General features: G+C 38.2%; 1 protein-coding gene across 2 annotated transcripts in view; it reads right to left on the bottom strand.

The window, feature by feature from the left end:
- Nucleotides 1-9,008, bottom strand: part of dclk2a (doublecortin-like kinase 2a) — a 43,114-nt gene extending 34,106 nt beyond the window's left edge. For both annotated transcript variants that reach the window (XM_062428146.1, XM_062428147.1), the window contains exons 1-2: nt 8,603-9,008; nt 3,290-3,627 (exon numbers count right to left, since the gene is read on the bottom strand). In XM_062428146.1, the coding sequence (XP_062284130.1) occupies nt 3,290-3,627; nt 8,603-9,008 (744 nt within the window). The remainder of the gene's footprint in view (nt 1-3,289; nt 3,628-8,602) is intronic.
- Nucleotides 9,009-22,749: the final 13,741 nt, after the last annotated feature.

Genomic DNA, 22,749 nt, shown 5'->3' with positions numbered 1-22,749 from the left:
GTGAGAGTGAGTAATGATGAACAGTATTGTGATTTCCACAGTCTTCCTCCTGACCACACGACACATCATCTCTGCAGACTATTAATGTGCCAGACTAAAATGTGGGTATGAATATGTTATTTTGAATTGCATAGTTTTAACTAGGAGATCTTTCTGTAAAACAGCTTTAATTAGTATATTTTATGCATGATGTGTATACTGATATACAAAAATAAATAAATGTGAGAGCACATGACCTTTTAAAGGTTTTAGGCCTAATTTTGTAACTCCACATCCCAGATTTCCATTATTCACTCATTACCTAACTCATGTTGTACTCAGACCAACTCATTTACCAAGGTGCAAGTCTGGTTGAATAAGGATTTGAATGAGCAGGTTCAGTGTTAATCCCAACTACTCTGGAGCTATCCGTTTTTGTTTCACACCTTGATGCTGACTCACTGTATGTGTGCTGCATGCAGTCAACACAGGTAAAAGCTTGACAGGGTGGACACCACAACACAACCACTAAAGTCACTGTTACTGTATTTGCATACAGTATACCCCATAAAGTCTCATGCAACATTTCTCATGGTAATATTCAATCCCTGGAAAGAGCAGCTTGTCTGCATGGCTAGTCTACTTGGAACCTACTGAGGAGATGAGAATAGAGACACAACAAGGCTTTATGTCACAAAATAACTACAGTGGAGAATTTAACAGGATTCTCAAGATGCATTAATGTCTGTGGATGATGCATTTAATAGGTGCTATGTTGCTGAACATATTAACCTATTAGTTCATCTTCAAGTGAGTAAAGTAATTTCTCTCCACCAAAACAATAATAATAATAATAATAATAATAATTACATAAAAAAGAAGAAAAACTGATTTTTTTTTCATACTTGACACATCAACACTCAATCACACATCACATCACACAGCAGAAAACTGAACTTTCTTAGAGTTCAGTAATGTCGCCCATTTGGCCACACCCCAATTAGTGATGTCACAGCAAATGTTTTACCTTTATCAGATGATGGAGAATAACTGCTATGACACCACTAACTGGCATATGACTTCAGGGCAATGTGCTTCACATGTTTAAATCCATAAAAGACAATAATTGGTAAAAAAGTAGTAGGAAAAACTTTCAGTACAAAACAATATAATTCAACAGAAAGTGCAGCTTACTTGCACCTAGGTGCACCTAATAAAATGGCAACCAAGCTCATAGAACCAGGGAACCCCAAGTGTATGCAGAGCCTATTTAAGCTACTTATTCTTCCAAAGCTCGATATTAAAAGAATTGACCAAAAAGATAACTTTTCTGCTACCATCAAATTCAAAAACATACTGTTATATAATCCAAAGCCGTTAGAAAGTGTGTGCCTGTATTTGCTGGCCTGACACAATGAATGCTGGGCTGGCTCTGTCAGGGGTGATAAGGATCACTATTCTCATGAGTCATTTGTCTGGACTGTCCCGCCAAGAAAGATTCCTGTCACCTCACAGGAAACTAACATCAGCTGTTTTTGCTGTTAGAAAGTTTTAACCTTCTAAACATTTGAACTGTGGAGATTTTTCTTTCTCGCCTCTCATGTTACAGTCCCACATCAACTGTAACATTTACTCATAAGTTTTCCATAATTCATACTAATTTAATTTCCTCCAACACCCAACACACTAGCCACATTGTTGTGTCTGTGGGTCATAGTTATAATGAGTGTGAGTAGGGCTGTGTGAGTTTCGTCATCAATAATCATCATATATTTGTCTATGGATAGAGGAAGAGTTGGTTATCATAGCAGTATTTGAGCTCTTAAAAATAAACAACAAAGGAGATTATAAATCATCCATTGTCTAAAAAGTGGGTGCTATATTATAAGCAACATATTTTATGATTCATTTTATGATATTTTATGATTTATTTCATTTTATTTTATTTTATGATGATATTAGCACAATTAGAGCTCTGTTTGGAGCAAGGCATAACATCCTCATAAAAATCAAAACACACACGCGTTTGATTTTAGTGCGGTCTTTAACATTTAAGACAACATAATTTTAATGGGCTACTTCTTTGGCATCATGGACACGACAGCATTTTTAATTCCGTGCCTTTCATAAACTCTTCTTCTCCATCAATACACACAGAGTTGCTCAGGTTTTCATGGGTGTCATTTGACTGAATATCAGACACATGATTTCATTGCTACACTGACAGTAAACCGGCAAATCTACCCTGAAATTCACTGACACAAACAGCATGGCTGGATCCTCTGATGTGGCTAACATTTCTAAACTATTAAACCATCAGGCCCTTCAAATCTAAACAGAGATGTACAGTAAGATGGTCAAGTTTGTGCATTCACGCTCTAAACAAAATGTCTAATAAACACATTTATGTAGACATTTTATGTATTCTTTCATCCCATTTCATATTTGTAGTATAACTACATACATAAATACTTTTGTCATAAGTTGTTTTTTGTTGTTACAGTTCAGTTTAAATCATTTCACATTAAATAATTCTGTACACTGAGACTTAAAATGATCCAAAATTATTTATAGAAAGTTATATAATTATTGTTACATAACAATTTCAAGACACCCTGATGAGTCGACTTCAGTATAAATCTTTTTTGATTAGGGGCCCCATGTGTTTAAGCTCACCTCATCTCATGGAAGCAGGGAACCCCAGATGAGAATTTCCAATGGAAACATTACAATATATGTGTCCCAGATGGATAGGATTATAGCGAAAAACTGTCTCACATGAATAAATGGGGGTGGACAAGGTAAGGAATAAACTAAACTAATGGATATGGCAAAAAGCCTGAGCTCAAAGTGTATTCATTGCTGCCTTGATGAAATAAGTGTAGCGTGTAATTATATATGGATGATTAAATGAGGTGTAATTACCTAGACTGCTGACACAGCTGAAGCCTATATATCACAGCGTTTTTTTAGAGATAAAACCTTTTGCTGAAAAGCTCAGCCAAGCAGTTCCATCTGGTTCTCATATGCACGTCATCCAAATCTGATCTCACCGAAAACAATACAGTGCACTTCCTCCAACTGTCATGTTATGTAATTGTAGTCCATGAGTTCACAGATAATGGCATGAACAAGAACACAAGAACAATACCTTGGTTCATTGGCGGGTTTCGTACGAGCTTGCGCGGTCATTCTAAAGCTGCAGTTATCATCAATACATAATGTGCTACTTCAGGTTTGGACAATTTTTAGTATTTCTAGCATTTTAAATCTTTACAACTAAATCAAGCATTCATCATAACAGACTTACCTGCTTGCCCTCCAGAGTGTACAGTCTCCTCACAGCTCCAGAGTCTAACTTGATTGCATCTGTGATATCAGTGAGCACCTGATCAAAGGAGTGGGCTGTCTTCTTATTGAGCAGAATTCGAACTGCCTTGCGGGGTTTGACACCGCTGCGGATGACTGTGACTAGCTTGGGTTTGATGAACTCTTTGGATTCGCGCTGCAGGTCGCTCTTCAGCGGGAAGAGAGAGGAGAGTGAGCGTGATGTGCCAGTCTTGCTGCCCACTGACCAGTTGGGGTTGACGTTCTTGGTGTAGTCCACACGTCGGAAGGGTTCGTTGGACGCACACACATAACTCTCACCTGGAGGAAGATATATATTGTAAGAACTGAGAAAATATTTTAAGAGTAACATAAAATATGCTGAAGTAGTTCTAAGTCATGCAGGGTATGCACTATAAATACTGCAGCCACATGGCATGAAGCAAATCAGCTGTACAACAAAGTGTTAACATTCCTTGGTGAGACAAAAAGGCACATTGAGAGGCCAGACCAGTGTAAAACTGTCCTCTCTCCCTTTCAGCTGTTGAGCTGCTGCATTGGCCTTCCTCCAAAGCAAAGCATTTTGTTTTATCTGCCAGCATTCCATTCGAACAGTTAACACGAAACGTTTCCCCCCTTAAGAACAAAGTCATGTGACAAGTACAGGGGCTTGGCTAGTAACTGAGAACCAGAGTGAGAATGTCTGGTGATTGTTTTGAAGGCTGAGTGTTGGAGGAGAAACGTTCAGTGCTGCTCTGCTCCACTGTGAGCAACAGAGCAAAAATGATACTTTCTCCTCACACTAAATTCATCAAAAAAGTATTAAGAGTGTTAAAGTGTCAACGTGTCAAAGTACAGCTGACCCTCTCTCAGCTGCAACTTCTGCTTCACAGATGCTTTGTGTAGCATATAATTCTGTTTTTCAGTACATTTATTTACAGCGCAAGGAAAGATCACAGAATTTCTCAGTGAGGCTTTCAGAGAAAAGAATATGCTGTGTACAAAGCAAGGAACAAACTCCCTGAACCAGCATCTAGCAGAGTAATATTATGTTTATATTTATTTGGTAGATTAGAAGAAAATTACATAGCACTGAGGCTGACCAACATACATGTTGGTTTATAAACAACATGCAGTATAATCCTATAATCCAACATACCAAAAACATTTTGAAAAAGCCTGCTGTTGGTGTTCAACATATTGTTGGAAAATGTGAACTTTAGTGATAAAGAATCAAATATAATCTAAGAAATGTTGCTTATCTGATGTATGTCAAGACAAATGAACTGAGGGACAGTGTAAAAGGAGCCTTATGAGACACTGTGTCCCACGATACTCGGTTTTATTAAGCTTGCAATTAACCAAAGGCTAATTAAAAGGCCACAGCTGGGGGGACTAGGCTACGGCTGAAAACTAAAACAAAATAAAACTGGGCTGTCGTTCACGTGGGGGACACTGACAGAATACTGAGATGCTCTCAGGTGGCGACTGGTGACAAGTCTATTCCCTGGAGTGAAGGGATCTCAGGTGCAGTGACATCCATCAGTGATGCGAGGGGACCCCCAGCCAACCAGCACTGGCTTTTGTCCTCATGTGGAAGTGGACGACAGATGAGGTCAACTTTAACAGGGCTGTTCAAGCCATCCCTGCAGCTTTTACTGCAGTGGTCACACAGCTGTCACAAATCTGCAGTATAACACCAGTATAAAAATGTCAGAAAATAGGACTCAGAAAACAGTGTTAACGTCAAGGCAATAAAAGACTGTTATAATCAGCAAAACAATAAAGTGGCCCCATGATCCAGTGATGTTCTCAGCATGTATGATAGTAGTAAAAAGAATGGGACAAGTATGGCAGACAGGTTGTGCTGGATGGTCTGTTTTGATCATCATTATAGATTGTTTCAGTCATTTTTCAAGTAATAATGCCAAATAGTCTATATCTGTGTGGTGATTTGTTGGTTTTTTTTACATATATGAAGGTAAATTGAATATCTAAAAGTTTCGGGCTGTTAGTCAGGCAAAACAAGCAAATAAAATACATTGTGTGGTCTCTTAGAAACTGTGATTGCCACCTTTTCACTACTTTTTCACATTTCATAGACAAAATGATACCCAAATTGTTGGATTCATCAATGTTTTAAATGTTATCTCAACAACGACACCCCTTCTCATTGTGTTTTTTTAGCGATCACAGATACTGTAGACTAGACTATAAAAACCTTCAAAACGCTCAGGCCTGGTACAAACAAGACTCAGAGGACAACAAACTTATCTATCCATCAAGCATACATTCAGAATTCTGCTTGGCCATACCATACCATTTTTAATTTCCTCTTATGAGCACTGAATCACAGGAATGAGTGAGGGCTAATTTTCAGCCACCAATTTTGCTAGTACACATTGTTGCTAAGGGCAACCCAACACCAGCGTAGCTATAAACATATACATAATGTACAAAACATTTGAGTGCTGGAATGCCTTCATATTTTTAGCCACTATAAACATAAATATTAAAAGGCTTAATTTCCCAGATTGAAGCTAATAAACCTCTCGGCTAGCATACTTGTCACTGTCACGACTAGAATTCCTTCGTCAGCATGTTGTGTACCCCCACATATCCACACAGTTAAGTACAAAGCTCTATCTAAACCCAGTTAAGTATCTGCTACCTCTCTGTGTTCTTTTCCACAAGCACAGCAGTTCAAGTTGACTGGTCGGCTCAGTAATCCCATCCAGCCATAAGGGGCACATGTGCGAATGGTGCTTGATTGGGTTTCCACACAAAAGAGCCCCAACAGGCCTCAATCAATGGAAGCAGACTGCTGAGTGGTGCAGTAATGCTACCTCTCCCTGTCCGCTAGATGAGTGAGTAAACAAGGACAAGACACCAGTGCTTTGCCTACCTACAACCAATCTCATGTCTGAATAAGAACCAGACAGCCTATGTGTATGGTTGATCCAGGACGATGTGATATCCTTTATCTCAAAGAGCCCTTTCTTAAAAGGTGTGTCACCCAAATCACACAGCAGGTTCCCACTTTCCCATCAGGGCATCTAGCTGTGCAAATGATATTAGCTTTTTTTTAAAGAGGGTTTCAGATATCTGCCAAGGCTTCAGCCACCATCCCAACACAATTTCATTTAAGGAATTACAATTTCAACACAGTATTTTTTTTTAAACTGAATGAAAAACATCTATCTTCCAAATTATTTTGTAAACACCCTGACTGGAGTTTTTCAGGAGAGCTGGGCACTAAGCTCCAGGATAAATGAGAAGCTCATGAGAAAAAAATCTGCATTACCTCACAGAGGTAAGAGTGGGATTTTTATGCGATTTGGGTGAACTGACCCTTTAAATCCACTGATCAAAACAACTGTTGAGGCATCAGTCATAACTCAAGAGTAAAAGTAATCATCAGTCGAAAGATTTTTAGGAACCTCAGTGTGCAACAATTTCCTGTATATGTAAGTAGTAAGTACAGAAGTGTCAGAGCGAAGGCACAAAAAACAACTTTTGCTCAGTTTGCCCAACTAGTGATGCTACAGAATTCAGATCAGGCACTGGCCTAAATCTTTCCCAGGCTCTCAGGAGATAGGGCATAGGAAATTAGTGTAGCACATCTAAAGTTTTAGGAGGATGTGAGATGAAAATAGACCAGTATATGAGAGAATAATCACTGCAGCAGAGAGGTCGACGAATTCCGGGTATGTGTAGCTGTGCAGTAACCTCTCATGTTGAAAGAGGATTGCAGGAAGGTCACAGGACAGACACACACACACACACACACACACACACACACACACACACACACACACACACACACACACACACACACACACACACACACACACACACACACACAGACAAGGGCTGAACATGAAGATTAACTTATTACTGAGAGGTCACAGTCCCTGCAGGGTGCACAGCACAGCCAGTAAGTGAAAGGGTAGGAGACAAGGCTCTATTAGTGTCCACAGTGAGCAAATTCCTTTAATACACTTTAAAGAACTTTAAAAAAAACTTAGTTTACTATAGTACTATTAATCAATGTGTTAATGCTCTAAGCCTATTTTAGACTTAGGTTAGCCCTCTAGTTCTGTATCAAAATGACAAACTCTTCTTACTGCTGGATGCAAGTTATTACTTTTTTTAAAGTTTTTTTTCTGGTGGCTATTATTTTTTAAATAGTTTCTTAGGGCTGCAACTATTATTGAGTAATCTGCTAATTATTTTCTTGATTAACTAATAAACCATTTGGACAATAAAACATCAGAAAGCAGTGAAAAACACTCATCACAATATCCTAGAGCACAAGATGATGTCATAAAATATGATATATGTCAAACCAATAATCCAAAATCCCCAAATTTTGAATTTACCATAATATATAACCACAAAAGGCAACATAATTATTCTTGCATTTGAAAACTTTCAACCAGGGAATGTTTGGCATTTCCGCTTGGAAAAATAACAAACTATTATTCAATCATCAAAACAGCTGCCAATAAACTTTCTGTCAATCAATGTATTGATTAGTCGACAAATAGTTGCAGCTGTAGGTGACTCACCCTTTCACATAAAGGGTGAGGTCATTCTAAAAGATTCTGACAGCCGATGAACCCTGCAACAACAACACCTCGCACACACACACAAACACACACTCAATCCCAAGTAGGTACATCCATATAAGTGCACACTGCACTATCACACCCTCACAAAGTCAGGCCATAAATACATGCTAAAGAAGGGATAGAGTGGAGGAGAGAGTGCAGCAGAGATCAATGCACATTGATGCACATTGCTGCAGTGAGGAGGGGTCTGCTCGCCTGCTCACTGGGTCAAACATGTCAAGGCAGTTCAGTCAGTGCATCCATAATGATGCAGGAGAAGCTATGCATCACATCCAATACTCTGTAATGTTCTCCAAAGATAAAGATATGGACTGAAGTAATTTAGATCTCTGCATGAAGGAGCACTGATCTCAAAGTATGAGCAGCTTTACTGCTTGTCAGCATAGATATTAAATACATTAAGTAGACAGCAACACAGCCCTTACAATGTGAATGTGTTGGGTGACCCTTTAAACGCCTGATATAACTTGCCTGAGGCTATAGTGTACATTTACATGAGCCATTTAGCCAATGTCCAAGGGAAAGTTCAGCTTTTATATAATCAATTCCATTTCTGAATCAATACACTTTAGGCTGTGATCAATATAATAAAGTACGAGCCCCTTTCATGATTTGTGGTCCCATAAAGTTGTTGTAACATCCAACATCATCATCACTCTTACCCTCCACTAACTCATCCAGACTTGTGATCTTCTTCCCTCCATCCAAAGCATACAACACCCGGACTCCTTGAGGGAGGTTGACGTTGTCCGACAGGGACCGTGTGAGCTCCATGAGCAGAGCATCCAGGGACCTGAACCGGTCGTGAGACACGGCATACACCAAACCTCTGAAATACCTGTCACCATTGCGATAAAAGCGGAGTTTTTTGGCTTTTTTCTCGGAGGTGAGAGACTGGAGAGTGCGTGTACGGTAGAAGCTGCAATGCGCACTGTGCGCCGGGCTGGGGACCAGACCGTTGCCTCTGGAACCACACTGGGACCCGGAGCCAGAGTTGGTCCTAGGTGTCCGGTGCGGCTTCTCTCGCTCCTCAAAGTGTTCAAACTCAATACTTCTGCTTAGTGACATGTTGGTCTCTTTTTCCCCCAAATAAAAAAACAACTTTTATCCAGGCAGTACTGTAGGATCGATGCGTTGGCACCCAGAGGAAGAGGATGGATGGATACACGTGTGCGTCTCCAGTGTCCACTTCCAATCTACAAGCACACCGTGACTAGTTGCAGCTGCACCGGCTTCTTGTTAAGACTTATAGTTGAAATGCAACTCCTTATACGAGGAACAAGCCCGGAGTTCCGCAGAAAAATGAACCTCGTCTTGACAGATCCAATCGATTGATTTCTTCTTCACTCACGCAACACAGCAGCAGCGATAATCCAAACGCCAAATCGGGATTATCCGGTTGAAAATGTGGCGAATAGAGACCGGCTGTGTTTGACAGACATCTCAGTTGACTTGCCGACAGCCTAAAAAACAACCAAGGAATTTTTACAAAACTTCAGCGGTGCCGCACAAAACCGCAAGCCGCCTCCTTCTCCCCTTCACATCCTTTCTCTGACTGGTCGTCCGCTCATGCTGTCAAATCAATGGATAATGAGAGAGGAGGAAACCTTCCCCGCCTCAGGGTCCTAATGCTCCCTATTGTTCTGTTAATGTATTCAAGTCCTGAACAATGAAGTTTTACACTCCTCCTCGATGACCTCAAATGTGTTCAGACTGTCAAGATGCTTGGCAATGTTGAGGAGTTTTTTTTGTCTGGAAACATAGTCTGTTAAGAATGGTTGGAAAAAACTAGCTTAGTCCAACAAGGAATAGTCCAATAAGTCAAGGACTATATATTTGGTAGGCTCTGCTCTGTGTTCTTTTACCATAGTAAAACACATGTAATTGCTGGTTTTGATTAAGATGTGCACACTATTATAATTATGATTATAAAATGAACAATTACAAGCGTTCTGACAAAAAAGTCTACATTATTAATCAGTTATTTAAAATCAATGATTGTTGCTCTGTATGTTTCCCCCTTTATATACTATTATAAACCTATTTTATAAGTAGAAGTAAAAAAAAAAAAAAAAAACCTAAAAAAAAACAACAACAACAACCAAAACACACATTGTACACAACCAAAAGACATGGTGGAGCTGGGATGCATGCAAGCAGAGTTAAGATAAGATAAGATCAGATAAAATAAGATAAAATAAGATAAGATAAGATAAGATAAGATAAGATAAGATAAGATAAGATAAGATATTTCTTTATTAGTCCCAAGATGGGGAAATTTAAATTATTGCAGCAGCAAAGTGGACAGTAAAAATAGAAGAGCAATAAAAAATAATAAAGAACAATAGTACAAAATAAGTACAAAACCAATAAAAACAATAGTAATAAAAAAAAACCAGTAAAATAATAGTAACATTATGTACAAGAGTAATACTGGTGTTGAGTGGTAATATACCTGAGCTTGATATTGTTATTGCACAGATTTAAAGTGAAAAATATATATAAGTTGAAGTCCAAAATGCACAGACGTTTCAGAAATTCCTTCTTGTCTTGTAATGTCTTATATCATTAAAAAAATAGGTATTGTAGTGTTTGAGAAGGTAATTATAAAACGGATTAAGTTTAACTGACATAGATTGATGGGTTGCTGGATTGATTATTTGATATGTGTACACATATATAAAAACATGCAAAGATATATGTATAAAATACGGTATAGAAATATAGCTTACACATAATAGGATTCATGCATATCATGTTTGTTTTCTTTTGGACACGGATGCAGTATGTCTATGCAGCAGAGTCCAGCAAATACTAATCTGGACTCTCCATGTCTGCCAAATACAGAGCATGGATTATACAGGGCAATGCCAATTTTATTCACCACCCTACCAGGCTCCTACCAGGCCAAGGTACCAACTGTACCTGCGTCACCACCTGGCTCAACACAGCACAGACTAAAACCTGAGCCACACTGTCATTGAAGCTTTGTCAAAAAAAAAAAAACAGGGCAAACTGGGCAGCTTGGGTATGAGTTAACCCACTTTTCAAATATGGTAGCCTAATTCCTAAAGCCACTGTAACAGAAACTAATAGGTCTATCTTTGTCATATTTTATAAGCACCAATTAGGGATTTGATCATAATTTATAGTTAGACATGAAAAATCAGTTGATAAGTTAGTTTGACCTTGTTTTACCCAAATACACGGTCGCCCATGAAGTTGGAATAAAATATTTTTTACCTCTTTCCAAGAAATGATTGTGACAATGTGATTTATTCTTGATAGATAAAGTGTATATATTCTCAAAATTGTATTGATCAATCTCATTAAACCTGGTCAAAAGGTGATTCTGATGTGTATAAATAGAAAATAAAAAGAGGAATGTGTCTGAAAACTAAATTATTCCAACTTTATGGGCGACTGTGTGTGAATAATGTAAACAAGCCTTTAACCACATCAGGAAACAAAAGTACGTTTTAAGTGTTTTGTCTTAATGTATGGTGATAGTAAAAGTTGCTTGACTTCCTTGTTTCCCTACAATTATAATAACAATACAGATGAATAACAATTTTAAATCACACCATACAGTATCAATGACACAAGAAAAGGAAGAAATAAGGTTAAGAAAAGAAGTGAAAAGCATTTATGAATATTTAAAGACATGCAGAGACTTATTAAAGAAACATACTTAAGTCAAAATACAGTCTTGTATTGTGGATGTGGGGCTGCCCTTGTTTTAACATTTATCCGAGATTGTGTATTTCAGGAAAAAAAATAGTATTTTGAGTGAACAGAAATGTTTAAGTTAAGTTAAGTTTTTTATTCTAGAGACATCTTTGGAATTCCTCTAATCCAAATCCAGTTGTGTTGGATGCATTGTTTGAGTCTTTCAGGGAGGAAGTCGCTAAGAAGAAAGCAAATGGAAACACTCTTCCTTGGGCAGAGGGAAATCCTGTACAGAATGACAAAGCATAAAATCCCACCATGACAAGAATCCCTCTCTCCCTAAAATAAAATAACAATCAGGTTGAAGATAAGGCTTAAGCCTCCCCTGACGGTTTCTTCTGGTACTTCTGGTAAGCTGCTATTATAATGCAGTTTATGAGGGATTTGGGGAATAATTCTCCTCAGGCGTTTGTACAAAAATCACTTAGCTAAACAATCCACTCTTAAGGAAACAATACAAAGCATGTGAGCAGTTGCAAAGCTCTGCTGACTTCAGGCTAAAATCACATGCCTTATGAGTATACAATACTCATTTTGAGAAATGAAAGTTGCTGACATTTAAATGCTGTAGCTTGTGTAGTTATATTAGTACATCTTTTAGGTATACATACTTTAAAATGTGTCCACCTTAGGCTTTACCTTTCTGAAAACAGATGAGGGTCCTTATAACTCAGGCTAACTATCTGGAGATTTGAAAAAAACAATTTGTGAAGGTAGGCCGTAGTCATCTGTGTGTGTCTATAATAGACAACTTTTGGGGACAAATTTTGAACAGCGTGCCCAATTGGGGCAGGACAAAGATGATTTTTGGGTCAGTGGTTAAGGTTAGGGTAAAGGTTAGGGCTGGGGTAAATGTCCAGGAAATGAATGTAAGTCTATGTAATGTACCCAAAAGTGACCTAGGACAACGTCTGCATGTGTGTGTGTGTGTGTGTGTGTGTGTGTGTGTGTGTGTGTGTGTGTGTGTGTGTGTGTGTGTGTGTGTGTGTGTGTGTGTGTGTGTGTGTTTGTGTGTGTGTGTGTGTGCAATTAACATGACAGAGACCAGGTGCAAACAATTCAGTTTAATGTGTTAATAAAAATGAGGATATGGCCTCGGGGGCAAAGGTTAAGAGAGAGGAAGGCCAGCAGCGAAGAGAAGTCAGTGATGCACATCTCTGAAGAAAGCAAAGATGTTATTGGTCATAACACATGACCCACAGACATCACAATTTTAGCTGTAGTGAACACTTTCAGCTATTTTTTTGTTTGTTTTTGTTTTTGTATTTTTTGATGATTTAAAATAAAAGTACACAATGACAAAGAGATCTATGACCAAAACCATAATCTCTTAATACACTGGTTAGCATCTAAATCCATGGATGGTTGTTTTGCTTCCATAAGGTCAAGGTCAGACTTACTTCACCCTAATTTATAAGAGAGAGAGAGAAAAAAAATACTCCAACGCCCTCTAGTGTTCACAAATGAACACAAAATTAGGAAGGGCGAGATAAAGTGAGGTGGGAGCTGTGCCGAGTGGGAGCTGTGTGAAAATTTGCAACTGAGAGCGTGAAGATTCAAAGGTGATGATGAGACATGTTTTGTGAGAAATCATTCCAATTTAAATAGATGCAGAGGCAGTGAAAGGCCAGACCAGAGACCAGCATGGGAGCCAAAGCTAACTAGATTTTCAAAAACAACCAGAGAATGTAATAACAAGCCATGAATACAAATAAAAAAAATATGTAAAAGTTGGTGAGGAGGCATAAAGAATACCAGTCCATGCATTTACTGAGGACTAAGAATATCACTTATCTTACCAATCTACACTTACAATACAATACTAACATCACTTCAAATGCTCTAGCAATGGTTCTTCAACACAGTGAGTTTAAAATTCCACTTTGAATTAAACTTATCTTAAGGAAGCATAAAATGTGCCACAACCATAAAAAATATGAAAAAACAATCATCCTCAGCCACACAGCAAACGCCTCTACCCGTCTTACCTATCAGGTTTGCCCCTCCCTCACACTCCCCAAAAAGAAAAGGGTATCACATGTGCCACGGTGCCAGACAATGTGGTGCCACAGCTTCCGCCTGGATAGAGAGCTTCTGAAATGAACCTAACACACCATTTTCTATGAAAATAAATTGAATTATAGCAGGTCGCTTCTAGTTTTACACCACTTGGCAGCAGTGATTCGGATGGGCCGTGTTTATCTACAGTGACCCAATTCTCTCACATTCTGTTAAAGGTAGAGCAGCTGGTGTGGTTGCCAGGTCAGCTGGCATGATGCTGTAAGTGAGCAGAGGATACACGGTCCTGTCGGGCTGAGAACTGAAGGAGAGCTGATAAGAAAGTTTTAATCTCTCGTTCTGTTTTCCTCTTTATGTAATGTCAGATAATCATAAAAAGTTGGAATCTTAATGATTGATTGATTGCTCACGGTTGTTTATGTATAGCATATGATATTGGTGGCAGAATCAGGCAGCTGGGGGGGGGGGAATGTAGTCAAATGGCTTTCAAATCTTGAAATGGAAAGATTTTAATCCATAGCCAAGAAAACTACGCACCTGCTTAAAGTCTAGATGCCACCAGTGGACCCTCAAAACCTTTTTCATAATTCAAGCACCTGACCTTTTAAAAAAAAATGTTGTTTGTTTGTTTGTTTTACTTTTACATTTTTTAATTTAAACGTTCCATAAAAGTTCTAAAAGTCATAACCTCACCTAAATATCTTATTGGTGTTAGGGTTAGGGTTAGGTTTTGCAACATTAAAAAAAGAGAAAAGATTTACAGACATTTATTGAACATTGTGACTAAGTGAAAAATCATTTGGAAACATTTCACAAAACACACTCAATTGAAAGCAGTGTACAAAAGAGGCTTAGACATCATACATTAAGACATGTATATAACAATATTTCTCAAAATCTGAAATAAAAAAGACGAGGTACAGTGTTTTCAGACGCTTTCAAAACACTTTGCAAATCTTACCACAAGATGGGGATGTTACGCCTTATTTTCAGTGTAGCCACTTCAAACTGGGTGACTTGTTTTTCAGCTTTTTCAGTCATACCTCTGAAATATTTTATTTTCCATTTCAAGTAAAGAAACATCAAGTCATGTTGTGAGTCTCTGGTCTGCTTATTAGGAATGACTTTAAACATGTAGTTACATCAGTATAATGAGCACCAAATCCTGTATCACCTTCATTACCAACAACAAGGAGTGTTTGAGTCAGAGCTATGGAGGAGATAAACAATGGGAATAGAAATAAAAATAACAATGACGAAGAAGAGGAAGGGTTTTTTTTTCTTTTTTTTCTTCTTTTTTTTGTAAAACAAATTAGAGTCTGTAGAGGAAGAAGATTGTTGAGTGTGGAGAAAGGGGTATGATTCAGTGAGGCAGGGATAACAAGAGGTATTTCTTGAAGAGATGAATTTTCAGACTCCAAAAAAAAGTGTGGGATAGTTCAAGAGAAAAAACAATCTTTCAACCATTGGGGAAAACATTAGGATGTAGAACAATGAAGTCTGCATGGAATGATGAGCAGACTTCAGGGGAGACAGAGCTACATGGTTGGTCAAAAAAAGCAGAAATCTGTAACACTTTACTTTAAGTCCCGCTATTTAGCACATATAAACAGTGTACAGTCACTTAATAAATGGTAGATAACATGCTAGTTGTTAGCAGATGCAATAGTTTTTGAATGTATTTGTGAACAACTCTTCCCACCCATAAGTAAAGAAAACAGATAAGGAACAACAATATCGTAACACAGAGTGGCAATAATATACCATAAATGGAGAAGTTCTAATTGCTGACTAATGCTGCACATGAATAAACACTTAAATTATGCAACTTAAAAACTACATTATAGTGTATTATAAATCATTTATCAAATGTTTGCATTCTGCTTGCTGCTCTGAATGCTAAATAAAAGTAAAGTGTAACTGATTCATTTAATAAAGTCAGTGAGTTTGCAATAATTGTAATGTAACATCAAGGCATATATTGCACATGTTTCTGGATATACTCACTCACACAAAGCTATATTAAACCACCCTCCTTCAAACCACCTCACTGCTGTTATGTGTCACAACTGCTCTTGGCTTTGACCTGACATGAAACACACTTCTCTCAGTAAGTGGTCCCAACAGCAGAAAGACAAATCTCTGATCAATAATATACTCTGTGATTCCTCTGCAGGGGGCAAAAACATCTAGACATTAATAGCACTGTTAATCTGTCAGAGCTGGTACTGGTAGATTACAGTTGGAGAGGTCATAGCATTGAACAGTCAAAACTAATCGAGGCTGACACATGTCAGAGCGAAGCACTGCTTGGACCTGATCTCATCCAAGACATCCTGCTCCTCCCCAGAGAAATCACTGGCCCTGTGGCCTCACCATTGTGAGAAGCTGCATTTAACAATCCATCAAAAGCATAAGTGCTGTACACATTGGCATTGATCTGGTGCTGTCATAAGGTGATGCTATCCGATATTGGCCTATCAGATAGCATTATTGTACTCCATGACGGTGCTTATGTGGTGAGAGGTCTGAAAATATCTGATACTTAGCACATTTACATCTGTCATTTAATGTAAAACACTTTATAAAGAGTTTATAAGCACCAACTAACTGTTTAAAGGGAAAATGTTTTTTTTACTAATGCTTTATAGAGTTGTAATACACAGTTTATATATTATAAATCACGGAAAAACATTAATAAACACTTTTTCCAGCTCTAAAAATTAATCAAATCTTCAATTATAGATGTTAATTAATTCTTAATAAACTTTTTTCAGACAATCAATTTTGCAAATTAATTGAAGAGCTGCAAAGACAAAGCAAGTGTCATGTTGCAAGACAAACACCAGCAACAGGGATTTTTTTGGACTTGGAAAACCCATAATATTAGCTGATCTATAAAACATTAATAAAGCCATTGGTTACTACTTATAAACCTTAAAATGTGACCTGTTAGAAAGTAGAACAATGTTTATTTGAAGAAGTCAAGGGAGTCACAAACATTTGCGAGAGGAGAACTGTGTTTTTACATGCTAATGACTCCATTGCACATATTACTGTGCTATTGCCACCTCCTATATAATACAATTATCCAATGTGAACTATGATGCACAGTCACATTGGTCACTGCATGTCACCACAGATCTTGCATAAAATTCACAGGAATGTGTCAGAAATTAGCATTGTGAGCAGTTGGGCATTGACGGTTGTCTTTCACTGTGAATATCAACCACGGTGCTGGTGAATAAGTCTTTTCTCATCTAATCTTGTCACAGACTCCTACGGACTGCTGTGATGTCACAGTCTGTAAGTTTGTGTCCATGTGAGCGTGTCTGCTGTTAAATACAGCTGCAGGACTGAGAGGCTCCATGTAAACCGTATGATAAAGTGAATAGTAGTGGCTGCTGATGAATAAATCATCACAGTAAGACATTACAAGGTCCAGTCACTTTGTGGTGTGAACGCTGCAATGACACATTGTTAGTGGCTGTCAGTTTTCTAGATGGACTACTGTAGCTAACCGGCTAAAAATGAAGCCCTTTCCATCCTTCAATAATTTTAAACTTACAATTTATTAATAGGGCTTAAATTCAAATATGGGAAATATATATTATAATGTTCATAAATTGTGGATATTTTTGTAAAGATTTGAGATTTTATGATCATTGTATCATACCAGATTATACATTTACAACCAATATCTGATTTGGGGTCAGTGGTTGTACATTTGTCAGTCACACTCCAGGTTTTGGAGAGATACAAAAAGCCAACACTGATATTGATAAAAGAGAAATAGATAAAAAGTAATAGATTACAACTTTATTGTCCACCAGGGTGGAAAACTGAATTGAATTACAACAGAACATGCAAAAAATAAAATAAAATATACAAAACTATAAAATACTAAAAAAATAGCATTTTTAAAAATCCTGCAAAAATAGTTTTCCCCTTTCCCGGATCCACTCTATTTTTTAATCTCTAAGAAAACAGCTGAATATTATTTTATTTATTTTAATGTCACATAACATACCATATGTACGGTTATAGAATACATAGACTCACATTGCCTGTATACTTTAAGCTGTTATCTAATATTCACTAATCTTCAACACGTCTGCATTACAGTGTTTGCATTAAGTTACTGAATGGCGAGTGAAGCCTTTGTCTTAGAGGAATAACATACGAGGAGAGATACATACATGATAACTGGAGAATTATCATGTATGTATTGCCTCTCCTCCTGTGCTGTCAATTGTAGTATTTGTTAAAGCTCATAAGCACACATGGCTGCAGCATTGTAGCAGAACAGGAAGTAGAATCAATAGATGGCACTGTTTCCCAGGCCTTGGTTTTCAGCTGTCCTTGGTAGCGCTTCACATCTCTCTCTTGCTCTCTCTCTCTCTGTCTTTCCTCTCCTGGGAGCCTATAGTTGTTCTGTCTAGAACCAACTTCACTAAAATGTTGAACAGACTCTTGGCCCAAGTATACATGGAGCCACTTCAAGCAGAATTCTCCAGGGAATCAAACATTACTTATTGTATCAAAATTTAACCAGGAATGGAATAACAATTTGTGATGAGACAGATGGCGTTGGTCTCCATATAAGAAATGTATAAGAGGTCTATACATATCCAATCAAATATGTGCTTCTGTATTATGGAGATAAGAAAGATACATATATCTGTGAAGATACGTTTCTGAACAAGGTTTTCTATCTATAGTACAGCATAGTCTGTAAATTCTTATATATTTTAATACAGTGTATACTCTGCTCAATGTCAACATATCATGTATAGCCATGTATATATAGCCCCAATCCTGACTTAAATTGGTTTTCCACCTGGGGAGAGCACTGTCACCTTCAGCATGCACACTGCCACATTTGAGCAGTCAGCCTGTAACATAACAGGTCTGCTGGCGATGCCAGGATTGTATGTGTTTTCTTCATCACTTATTTTAGTTTTAAATATGGTCTTGATAATAATTTTAAGATATGTATCAAATGGTAGAAAGTCATTAAAGAACATTTTAAGGTGTAGTGAGGTAATTGTACTTTCCATTTTATGCTACAATATTCTTCATCTCCACTGCATTTGAAATGGAAAAATAAGGGTTTAAGATAGAAAATCTATGAATAATGAATACGATATGATGCATCTTTCTAGATTAAACTACCCAATGGCATATAATGCGAGTAAAATTAGCCCCATCTTGACCATCAACATTAAAATGCATCGATAACGATCCAATAACATAAAACATATTAAAACACATCCTGAGCATACACTTTGATAATATACTACAGAACCTTTACTTAATGTTGTTGTTGAAAAGTCTGCATATTTACATAAAATATACATATTTTTCTTATGGCAGTACTGGTGCCCCCATGAAGATCAAATACAGTTGATAATGACTATTGCTTTGTTGCAAAAATGTCTGTCTTGAAACATACAGTAAGAAAAAGATTAATTTGAGTGCTGTGTGGTGCAGTTTGATTAATTATATAATTGATCATATAATGTGAAAGTGTGACGGGAGAGAAAAAGAATGAAGCGTGATTGATGAGTCAGTGTGATACCAGGGAAAACCTCCTGAGCTCATGATATTCTGTGTTTAACCTTTTTTTTTTTTTGCCTTAAAAAGTGCACAAACTCAGAGTGCATGCGGCTTTCTTTTGCTTTGCACTGTTGTCTCGGAATATAAGAATAACAAGGTTTCAAGTAGTGCAGCACCCACTTGGTTCACATGGAGCTACCTTCTTTGCGGAGGTTACACCTGGAGCATGAGACAATCACAATGGTTGCTAGGTAACGGGTCTCCCCATAGTCTTTGGCGAGAGCTTCCAGTAAACCAAGCTTTTGGTCTGTGAATCACTCCTTACACTTGATACAGGACTGTGTATGAAAATGAGTGGACCACATGCAATAGAAATCTGTGATTGTGTGTGTGTGTGTGTGTGTGTGTGTGTGTGTGTGTGTGTGTGTATGTGTGTGTTTGTGTGTGTGTGTGTGTGTGTGTGTGTGTGTGTGTGTGTGTGTGTGTGTGTGTGTGTGTGTGTGTGTGTGTGTGTGTGTGTGTGCTCTTGGGCTTTTGGGTGAAGTTACAGGTCAATACACAGGCAGAGGACGTTGCATAAAATCGACTAATGTGAGCACATTTGGCCAGTTCTCACTTGTATGAGAGGCTATTTAAATTGAGGTCACTTAAACCTACATTAATTGATCGGGGGCAACACAACCAGCTGTATTGACACATTATGCCCTTATACAGTTGGTATGGCAAACACATTAGCAAACAATTGCCTCGTAACATGTCCTGCAGACACGGAACAACATCATTATGAATTTGTTGCACTTGTAGGGCACCTTTCTAGTCTTTGGACCACTCAAAGTTTTTACACTACAGGGCACATTCACCTATTCACACACTGATGGTGGCCTGCTACAATGCAGGGTGCTGTCACAGCCATTGGTAGCAATTTTGGGTTCAGTATCTTGCCCAAGGACACTTCAATATGTGGACTGGAGCAGCCGAGGATCCAACCGCTGATCCTCAAGTTAGTATACTACCCGCTCCACCTCCTGAGCCACAGCCACCCCACCAATATAAGTCTGATATTCATGTCTTGTTTTAGTCCTGTTTGAGTCACCACTAACTATGTAGGAAAATATATCTGCTAAATGCTCCTCTATGTTCACCAGCTGGTTGCTAACTTTGTCTGGCTGCTGTTTGGTAGAAATCTGGAAAAGATACTGATGTGACAGCTTTGACATTACACATACTCATATTGCTCAGATAAAAATATTGAATAGCAGCTTTAACATTTGGTTTAAATGAAAGACACAATAAAGGACAGTTTAAGAGATGGTGCCTACTGCTAAAGGTTAAGGTTTGGGGGTTATTTTAAGTTTTTAGGAAATTAATAAAGTCATAGGAAGTCCTAAATGTCTCTGTGTGTAACAGAGTATTTCATTTCAAGTAAATCTCTCTGTGATGAGCAGATATTGGCTCTCCTTTCTGAGTAGTACTCTCCTCTGACTAGTCAAATGAATGGTTTATTATGATGGAGACGATAGGACTGAAATCTGCCCGAATGCCTCTCCACCTCAACTCAATAGTGTCATTTTCCTCTCCTCATCAATTCCAGCCATCTGTTGCTCCTTTCATATCTGTCCATCCCAGTTTGGCCCTGGAACCTTGAAGCTGCGGGTAATAGTTAGAAATATTAATTTATTCATTTCAAATATGGTTTGCTGTAATCATAGAATTTGAAAGCAATACCACCATTTTAGAAAGTAATCCGACATAACTTACAGTTTACAAACTGCACAAGCACTAAGAGTGGTTCACCCAAATTAAAAAAAGAAACATATTTTCCCACATCCCCATCTTTGCTATGTGTCCATGTTGATAGTTTTGGTGTAACCTGCCCAGGTGTGGAAATTTCCATCTCTTTCTCTGCAAACCTATACAGTGAAGGTGAAATGAATTTCAATTGTCATGCTCACAGCATCTAAAAATCACACCCAACAACAAATTCAGCATCTCTTTCCAAAAAGTGTCCCTTTGGATAATCCACAGAACAAGCCGTGGACAGTTTTCATAGGGACTCTTTGGTAGAAAGTAGTTCCAATGAAAACTGATTCAAGCAAGGTCTGGGGATTATCCAGGGTAATGTTTCTGGAATGACATGATGTTATTGAAGTTTTTTGAATGCAATTTTTCAAAGCTACATGCTGCTGGGTCTAAGTGAGAAAATATGTTATTTTGTAATTTGGGTGCATTGACCCTTAAAGTATTTACCCTTTAAGCACTGACCCTTTAAGTTCTTTACATACCATGTCTAATAAATATTTCTTGCCAGTTGTACAGTAGTTGGAGCTTAAATGAGACACATAAGGTGATATGGAGGACTACTGCTGATTTATCTTGGACTAGGACACTGTTGTGGTGCTACAGTTTGGCACAGCTGCTCTCATAAAATGTTTTGATACCCCCAATAAGAGTTCAGTGTTTTACTGTGATTAAATCCCCCAGGCCTGTTTGCAGTAAAATTCTCTCTCTCTCTCTTTGTCTTTGTGTGTATGTGTCTCTCTCCCCCTCCCACACCATCACTAACCCTGTTTGCCTCCCTGCCTCCCTCATCATTCTTATTCTCTCCCACTCTCTTCCTCTAGTGACCTACACACAGGGAGACATGGGGCACTGAGTTCGAGTCTGTGTATTCAGTACAACACTCTAGTTAAAAACCTCATAACTGTCTTTCAATGAATTCATGCCAAATAATTGTAAACAGTGTTTTATGTCAAATAGCATGTCTGCATTATTGGATTTATTCATCACTTCTGCCCTGGAGCAGAGTGAAGGATATACTGTATGATCTCCTCTGTTCATCTGAGGTGTGTTTGTCTATGATGAAGGTATTTCAGCAACTTAGGATCTGGTTGGTCTGAACATCTGCTGTACACATGTGTCACACTTGCAATGAAAGAAACATGCCCTCATGACCCTTCCCATGTAAGACCTCCATCAGGCCACAGTTTGGCTTCCTATTCCTCTCACTGACTCTTTACAACGTTGACTAAGTATTGGTGAACTGGTGGGATTGGCATAGATGGTGATTGGCTCTCTTTTAAGTACTTTCTTAGTTTATTTTCCAACAGCTTGGAAATGTGATTTAAAACTGGCAATACAGCAGCTCTGCAGACAGGGGTACACATTTGAACCGAAATCCGTCACCTTTTATTTCCTAATTCATTTTGTCAATTTGCCAGTAGTGAGAGTGGAGTGCATAGAGTTCAAGATTTGCTCCAGAGGTGACATTGCTTATATCCTGTTCAATATTGCAGCCATTAGGGTTGCTCAGTGTAGAAACAACAGTGTCACCTTGTCAGATTGTATGAGAAACACCGTTGACCTCTTTTTTCTCCTGGACTCACATATAACTGAACCTGTTTCCTTTCACTCTCTGCACCACCATATGACTGACTCCGCTTAGCCCACATTTGTCCTCTGACGATGAGTGATTGTTAACCAAATGCCCTAATTGTTTAATTAG

This window comes from Scomber scombrus, chromosome 2, assembly GCF_963691925.1.
Source record: "Scomber scombrus chromosome 2, fScoSco1.1, whole genome shotgun sequence".
NCBI lineage: Eukaryota > Metazoa > Chordata > Actinopteri > Scombriformes > Scombridae > Scomber > Scomber scombrus.
Note: the sequence above shows the minus strand (reverse complement) of the source record. Positions and strands in the feature narration are given on the sequence as shown.